Source organism: Chrysochloris asiatica, unplaced genomic scaffold (assembly GCF_000296735.1).
Source record: "Chrysochloris asiatica unplaced genomic scaffold, ChrAsi1.0 scaffold00004, whole genome shotgun sequence".
In the NCBI taxonomy this organism is placed as follows: Eukaryota; Metazoa; Chordata; class Mammalia; order Afrosoricida; family Chrysochloridae; genus Chrysochloris; species Chrysochloris asiatica.
Genome location: NW_006408522.1, coordinates 20,503,143 through 20,512,183, shown reverse-complemented (window position 1 = coordinate 20,512,183; position 9,041 = coordinate 20,503,143). Strand labels below are relative to the sequence as shown.

The 9,041-nt window shown below is 40.1% G+C and overlaps 1 protein-coding gene across 1 annotated transcript in view; it reads right to left on the bottom strand.

The window, feature by feature from the left end:
* The window catches only part of LOC102814488 (sodium/nucleoside cotransporter 2-like), a 24,804-nt gene extending 16,520 nt beyond the window's left edge, over positions 1-8,284 (bottom strand). The window contains 5 exon segments of the mRNA XM_006831860.1: positions 1,345-1,486; positions 2,615-2,798; positions 4,278-4,369; positions 7,987-8,075; positions 8,204-8,284. Coding sequence (XP_006831923.1) covers positions 1,345-1,486; positions 2,615-2,798; positions 4,278-4,369; positions 7,987-8,075; positions 8,204-8,284 — 588 coding nt within the window.
* Positions 8,285-9,041: the final 757 nt, after the last annotated feature.

The following is a 9,041-nucleotide window of genomic DNA, read 5'->3' as shown; positions in this document are numbered from 1 at the left end:
AAAGAAAGAATTCAGTTCTATGCCTTTGAGTTTGGGATTAAATTGTGTTCCCTAAAATTGTGTGGGAATGGGTGGTTTTATAGGATAAGCAATTGGACAAGGCTGTTGAGTTGAGCCCACCAGCTGTTCCATGGGAGAAAGATGAGGCTTTCTGCTCCTACAAAGACTTACAGCCTTGGTAGCCCTATGCAGGGTTGCTATGAATCAGAACCAACTCCCTGGCACTTAACAACAACAGCAAAATTGTATGCAAGAGTTCTAATTCTTATACCTGTGAATGTTTGGATATCAGACTTTTCTTTTGTTATGTTAATGAGCACATACCAGATTGTTTTTAAGTGCTATGAGCCAGTTCTGACAAATAGTGACCAGTCACTGGAGAAGGATATCATGCTTGGTAAGGTTGAGGGTCAGAGAAAAAGAGGAAGACCCCCAATGAGATGGATTGGTCAAGTGGCAGCATTGATGGATTCAAGTGTGGCAACAGTAGTAAGGTTGGTTCAGGATCGGGCAGTGTTTTGTTCTGCTGTGCATAAATAAGGTCACTGTGGGTTGGTACCGACTCAATGGTACCTAACAATAACAACCACAATAGGGTTTTCCAGGAACAACTGGTGGGTTTGAACTACCAACTTTGTGGTTAGAAGTCCAGTGCTGATCCTACAGCGCCACACCATGTGGTTAGCAGTCCAGTGCTAATCCTACAGCGCCACACCAGGACAACAACAATAACATAACAAAATTGTGTGTTGGAGTTCTAATCCCTGTTCTTGTGAATGTTTGGAAATCGGCAAGGCATTTCTTTTGTTATGTTAATGTGGACATACCAGTTTAGAAATGTTGTGGTGCTGTGGGTAAACGTGCCAGACTGCAAAGCCATTTGAACTGCAAGGTCGGTGGTTTAAGTTTACCACATGCTTCTCAAAAATTCTATACAGGGTCGCTATGAGTCGGAATCGAGTCAACAGCACCAACAACAATAATAAATCTAATCCCTTCTAAGTAATGTTTTATAAAATGAGCAAAATAGACACAGAGAAACACTCAGGGGGAGGAGACCACATGAAGATCCATCCACACATCCTCACATTAAGGAACACCAAACCCAGATTATATAGCAAGGAAGAAACCTCTCCAGAGCGGATGCCTGATTTGGGCTTCTACCCTCCAGAGCTGTGAGAAATAAAAACTCTAGGCTTTCAAATCACCCAATTTGTGGCATTTTGTTGTGGCAGCCTGAAAAACTAAGACACACTGTAATGAATAATTGGCACATTCACTTTCAATTAGTATTTGGCCCTTGGCTATGTGTTACTATGCCCAGGTTGCATACCCAAAACTCACTGCACTGTGGTGTTTGGAGCAGGCAAAGAGGATGAGGACAAACATGCAGATTCCTGCGAAGGAGATCAGCTGCTCTGGCTTCTGAGCTGTGTCTAGAGCCAGCCATAGGATAAGACCAATCAAGGAGAGTCCTCCAAACACCCTGAAGAGGGAATGCCAAAGAGGGAATGAATGAAGGAGAAATCATAAACTTTACCTCAAAAAAAAAATTTCACTCTAAAGATTACTAAAATAACTCAGTAGTTTATTGTCAACGAACAATTGTAGATTGTTTATTGTAGATCAGACACAAAGGTATTGTGAATTGTTCACCTGGTGGCTCCCAACCTACCACCCATCTTCCCTCAACTTCTTTACTCATAGAACAAAGTGGAAGGATTCCAACCACAGGACACAAACCCTATGACTTCCACACCTTCCAGTTTCCATATCAGTATGTGTTATAAAAGACCATTTTTTTAATGATTGGTCCACTGAATAACCAAAATATTAAACTAGAAAATGTGTGCATTGCCCTCCACCCCCAATCGTGGATCTTTTCCACCCAATTTTTCAACCACATCCCCACAGATAAAAGTATAAATCAAACTACAAGCCTATTACTTATGTATCTTTTTGTTGTTAAGTGCCATGGAGTCTATTCTGACTCATAGTAACCTGGTCTAGGGCTTCTGAGGAGCAGCTGGTGAGCTTGAACTGCCTGCCTTACGGTTCAAATGAGTTTGTGGTCCAGTGCATTAACCCACAGAGTCACACCAGGACTCTACTTATGTATCCTATGTATCTTTAATATACCAAACATACTTGATCAGTACACAAACTAGTTTCCTCATGGCTGTTTGAGTCCTTTAAGTTTAAGGGCAAAAATTAGAAGGGAGATCACATATGAAAACAGTGAAAAAAAAAGAAAGAGTGTGTTGTCCATTGAGAGGCCTTAAGAGCAATAATAACAAAAGGTATTACAAGTCAACATTGAACTTCAGAGCTGTTCTCACTGGAATCCACGTCACTCAAAGTGAATAAAAACCAGTTTTCAAACTCCATAATGCTAATGAATTTAGTACAGTTCTATTCTGACATGCATGGAGTTTGAGTGGACACCCTGGGAACTGTGGTGGGATGGCTTTGGTTTTGAAAAGTATGAGTGAAGGCCTAAAAACATGGGTGAGTGCCAGGGAGGCATCTCAGGAACTACTGAGAAAGAAAAAGGGAAGCCAACTGGGTTTCGGACAAGTTGTGGGGTCAGGGATATTGATATTTCATATCTTACCATTTTGCCCAAAGCTTCAGGCGGGAGTTTTCAAAGGGCTTCAGACATCTTGTTAATTTTTTACCCAACAGCCTCTTCAATAAACGGTGAGCCAGGATCAAGAGCACCAAACAGGTGAGGACGAACAATGCCAGTGCCCTCTGGAAATCCAGAATGCAGGCTGCCAGGAAATAGGCAGCATATGCTAAAAAGAGATGGTGCAGGGTAAGAATTAACAAGGTAGCATTCCCAATGGGCAAATGAAGCTCCAATCATGAACATATGGGACTTAAAACAAGAAGACCCATCCAGAGACCTTGCCAGGTAGCCCTAATTGTTGGACTGAGCTTCAGTTTGCAAGACCAGGATAGAAATCTAGCTGTTTATTTATTTTCACTATTTTCCTTTGGCCCCATGGAGTAGATTTGATTAGCACCCACCATTTGTTGTTGTTGTTGTTAAGTGCCTTCGAGTCGGTTCCGACCCATAGCGACCCTGTACAGGGTTTCCGACCATTAGGCTCTGCAAAAGCCAGTAACCATTTCTCCAAACATTAAAGCCCATTATTTTAACCTTTCCTCTTGAGCAAAGCCATGTGGTAAGAAATGTGGCAAACAATGCTACTACCAAGGAAGATAAGTCATATGGTCCTCACCATGGCTCTTTGACTCCCCACAAAAATATCATTTTGATCTCACCATCCTCATATATACTGTTGACAATGAGGTTCCATATCATGCTAACAGTCCATTTTAAACAGTTTTATTCTCTTTCAAAAATATTTTATATCATTGTTCTTACTAGGAAACTAGTATGTATGGAACTAACTTCTCTTGTAAAGACAATATGAACCATGCCCTAGATAAGATACTCAAAAAGAGAGAAGCTTATGTTATTTGAAATACTTGTTGTTAGGAGTCATCGAGCTGGTTCCGACCCATAGTGACAAAGAATGTACAAAAGAATGAAACAACGCCTGGTCCTATTTCATCCTCACAATGACTGCTATGCTTGAGTCCATTGTTGCTGCCACAGTGCCAATCCATCTTGTTGGGGTCTCCCTCTTTTTTACTGACCCTCCACTTTACCAACTATGATGTCCTTCTCCAGGGACTGGTCCCTCTTAATAACATGTCTGAAGTATGGGAGATGAAGTATGGCCATCCTAGCTTCTAAGGAGCACTCTGGTTGTACTTCTTCCAAAACAATTTGTTTGTTCTTCTGGCAGCTGATGGTACCTTTAATATTCTTCTCCAACACCATGACTCAAATGCAGCAATTCTTCTACAGTATTCCTTATTCACTGTACAACTTGCACATGCATATGAAGCTTTCGAAAATACCATGGCTTGAGTCAGGCACACTTTAGTCCTCAAACTGACATCTTTGCTTTTGAACACCTTAAAGAGGTTTTGGGCAGCAGATATAGACTTAAGTATTATGATACTTAAATCTATCAAATTATACAGTTTTGAAAAATAGTTTACCATCAGATTTTACTTATCCCTGGAAGTGCAACTCAATAAAGTGTGTTTTAGCTTCAAGTAATTATGATCCATATATCAAATAACTCTTTGGGTCAGTCTATATAGAACATTGTTTTCCACATGGCAATCATCTTGACAAGAGTCGATATTGCTAGAATGATTGTGGTTCTTACTTCCCTGAAGTCTCATTGTCTTACCTAAACACAACAGGCCCAACAGGATTTTCTTGAATAAGCTGGCATGAGTTTTGAAGAAAACTCTCACCTTGTTGAGAGGCTGTCGGTTCCTCCTGATGAGAAGTCAAAAGTTGAGGTACAAAAATTACGCCATGCCATTTGTATCTATTCCCAGGATTTATACCTAGTCCATGGCAGAATTTGTTCATTGTCAACAAGAAAATTATTAAGTCAGAGAAGTTAGGCGAGTTCTGACAATGCCTAAAAGACCAGACCAAAATGTGCCAATGGACAGCAGTCCTAAGCAACCCTAAGGCCTAGCAGTATCTTAGGTAATCATCTATCACAGAAGTAGACACTGGTCATAATAGGGAGACTCCTGGGACTTACTCCTCCCTCTGTTCCCAAGGGACAATGGGCTGCTCTCTTTCCATATTCATAAAGTAGTCTATTCATCTGAGAGGACACTTTGAGTATTCTTCCCGAAAAACTAGAAAAACCCATAGATTTGAACAGTCAGTCAGATGTGCATTGGCAGACAGGAAGGAAAACACTACCACATGCAGGAATCCTTTAGCAGGCAAACAAACCTGAGAGAACGTGCCCAGTAGGTAGGGCTATACACGTTTGTTTTAACAAATCTTTATATAATTAATTAATATAGAGGAAAGTGATACTGTTTTTCAGTCTATGATTCTAAGAATATTTCTGCAGACTTGAAGCTTTTCTAAATTTAAAAATTAGAGAAAAAAACAGTAAAATAAATAAAGAGAGTTGTATATAAGGAGCAATTGGTAGTGGAGTCTGACTAGAGCATACAGTGACTATAGAAAGGGAGTGATACAAGTAAATGGTAGAAAGTCAAGTTGGGTAGAAAGTATAACAAGAAGCGGAGCACTCTGTATGGAGGTGAACTCTGTTCAGGAGCCAATGGAGACACATAGAGACTTTTAAACAAGGAAGTTTGTAGTCATGCTTTAGGCAATTTTGGTAGAATCTGTAAAGGATAGATTAGCGGGCTGTGAGGAACATTAAGTATACTAAATCTTTGTATATGTTATTTTAGTACTTTCGAAGAAAGGAAATGAGGTTCACAGTCCAGATTCTATTGAAGTTGACAAAGAAGAAAAGTAACTCAGACACAAATTCAGAAAAGAAATCTAACAGGGGCAAATGTGTACCTTTACTAGGATTTAAAGAAATACAAGTTATAACTTTAAGGCATGATTTTCTATCTATATAACCAGTGAATTTTTTCACATGGGAAAATATTGCTGGTGAATTTTTGGAGAACTGGACACAATTACTCATCAGAATTGTTTAAGGTGTTGTGATTGTTAAGGCTTTGTGTCAATTTGATTAAGCTGGGGTTGTCAGTGGTTTGGTAGTTGAGATGTAGTTATCATGCAAGATGAGATCGAATATAATATAATTAACTCTAATGATGAGTCAGCTATGAGCAGCCAGGTCAGTTGAAAGGAAGCTTCCTTGGGGGTGTGGCCTGTTTCCTGTATACACTGGACCCTCAGGCAAGGCTTGCTTGATTTTTTGCTCGGTCTGAATCTTGTATCTGGCTTGTCCTCTGGCCTCCAGTTCTTTAGACTTGAGTCAGTGGTCTGCTCTATTACCTACCAATCCTGGGATTCAGCAGCAGTCTACCTTGTGATCTGCCAGAGCTGCCTGCCTGTCTGCGATCTGACCTGCCAATCTTGGTTCATCTGACCTGGACTTGGGACTCGCCCACCTCTACAACTGTGTGAGTCATTTCCTTGACATAAACTTCTCTTTCTCTCTCTCTCTCGAGATATATATATATACACACACACACATACATATATATGTGTGTGTTTCATTGGTTTTGTTTCTCTAGAGAACCCAGCCTAAGTCAGGTTTCAAGAAAGGGTTGACAAAATATACAAAGATCCTTTCAAGTATGTCCTAATGTTTTCCTGTCTTACAGGTAGAGAAGAAGTAACTTGTCTAATAACTGGTGCACAGAAGCTGATTAGTCTAAGTTTGCAAGTGTTGAAGGTTAATTTTCCAGGTATTGTGAGAGGCATTACTAAAAATTAAATTACTTAAACTATAATTAAATGAATTACATTAAAAACAAAGGTAATATAAATATTATTTTATAAATTATACTAATGCTAAAAAATTCAAATTATTTTACTACATTTTACTATTATCTAGGCTCTTAAGGTATTTATACCTCTTTATATATATGTAGGAGTCCTGATGTGGCACTGTGGGTTAATGCGCTAGACTGCAAAGCCGTTTGAGTTGCAAGGTCGGCGGTTCAAGCTCACCAGCTGCTCCTTGGAAACCCTATACAGGGTCACTATGAGTTGCAACCAACTCAACGGCACTTGACAACAACCTATATATGTAGGAGTCCTGGTGTGGTTCTGTAGGATAAGCCCTGGACAGCTAACCACAAGGTCAAACTCACCAACCTCTCCTTAGAAACTTTGTACAGGGTTGTTATGAGTTGGAACTGACTTGATGACACTCAACAACAACAACATGTATATGTAAGGAGCCCTGGTTGTTCTGTGGGTTAGGCATTGGGCTGCTAACCTCAAGGTCGGTAGTTCAAACCCACCAGATGCTCGAAGGGAGAAAGATGAGACTGTCTGCTCCTATAAAGATTTACAGTCTCAGAAACCATATACAGGGTCACCATTAGTCAGACTCAACTTGATGGCGGTGGTTGTTTTTTGGTTTACGTATATGTAGCAATCTTATATAATGATGTGCTATTGAGCATCTCTTCAGAACTTCATGTTCAATTATTGGCTTGAAATTAGCCATTGCTGCAAATCATGACCCAACTGACTGTTTTGTTTGGAACACGGATCATTAAATTACAATTCAAGTGTCAAGTTACACAGCCCTTTGTTAAGCATCATTTGGGGCTAGTATCATTTCCCCACTAAAATGTCAGTGTTGAGTAGGTGCAAAAAAACTATATGGTCTATAAAGGTTAACATATACATGATAATTATAGACAATGTTTATTAATATCTTGTTTTATTCATTAAGTTGAGTAAAAGTATCAAACAAAATTCATGGCAAAATTACACTCAGAGTGCCAATTCTTTAAACATTTACCAGTACACCACTGGGTAGAGTTCAGATAGAGACCCAAGCAGTCTGAATCTATAAGTTATGTTATTAAGAACTATGCTGCCATGAAAATATGAAATATTATGCAATCATGAGAAATTCACATGAACTTTACTGTCAACTCATAGAAATGTAATGTATAAAATGATAATAGGGAAAACCATAAATACAAAATAGTGATGTACAAAATTGATAGTATGTTAACACACATGTGGAGTCCTGGTGTGGCACTGTAGGATAATCGCTCAACTGCCGGGTCAGTTTGAACCTCAAGGTCAGCGGTTCAAACTCACTAACCTCTTCTAGGAAACCCTATACAGCGTTGCTATGAGTCAAAACCAACTTGATGGCACTTAACAACAACTACAATACATGTATGTATATGTTGTATGCCATGGAGACAATTCCAACTTATAGTGACCCTATTATAGGGTAGAATTTCCCCCATATGGTTTCCTAGGCTGTAGTCTTTACAAGGGGGTATCACAAGATCTATTCTTTTGAGGAGCAGCTGGTGGGTTTCAACTGCTAAAACTAGTGATCACATTTAGCAGCCCCTGGCCCTTAGGTCCTAAATTAACTGGATTTCAAACACTTGTACCTCTAGTGAGTGTGAGGCCCCAGCACATACCCCAGGTTGTGTCCTTTCTCTTCAGTCCTCTTGGTTTCCTCAGAATTCAGCTCTTCTTCCTGTAAGCAAGGTAGGATTGAGCTCAGTTAGAGCCCTGCCAAGGTGATGGAGGTTGAGTACAACCAGGGCCTTCCTGAAGCCTTGTGGCAGCACATGAAGCTGTATAGAAACTATGATAGTGAGTTACCTTGAATTCCAACGCCAGGTCTTCTGTGCTGGCATTCACTGTAGACAGAGTAATGGGATCTCTTCCATTGATATTCTCCATCTCTTGTTCACGTCAGCTGAAAAACAAATACAGGGCCAAAGACTAAAAGATTGGTTGCTAATGGACCTTCATGTGCTGATAATGCACAATTCAAAATGAGGAGAAACAACTTCAAATATTCATTGATAATCAGAACATGGAGTGTAACAAAATGAATCTAGGAAAATTGGAAGTTGTAAAAAATGAAATGGCATGCATAAAGATCTTAGGCATTAGTGAGCTGAAATGGACAATCATATGGTTTACTGTTGCAGACCGTGTCGACTATACAGGCCGCAGGCTCTGAGGAACCGATTCTGGCCATCGGGCAGTCATGGCAAATTGTTTTCCATCTTAGTGTCCAGTTACGTTTATTACTAATTCCATACATGAGCCCTGATATCCACAGATAAATGTAATATTTTCCTTAAGCCGAGACTGTAAAGGTTTCAAAGGTTGAGCTTTTCTCCGAAGGATTAACTAAAATAGCTTAGCCACTTCCCGGTTCTTTGTTCTATAGACAATAAAGCCATCCTCCCTAAACCTGTCCCAGGTGCAGGCTTTTCAGCCAAAGTTCCTGAGAACCTGGCTCAGGAAGCCAAAACAGCGGGACTCCTCCCAAGCCTTTTGTCCTTCCCTCTTACCTTCCCCCAACTGAGCTCAGGGGCTATAGATATGTTAATTGAGCCTGAGAATCCAAGTTGTGGGCCTAGGATTCGAACCAGCGATGTACGATGTAAAGGTGCCTGAATGTCTGGAAAATTACTGATGTTAGCTG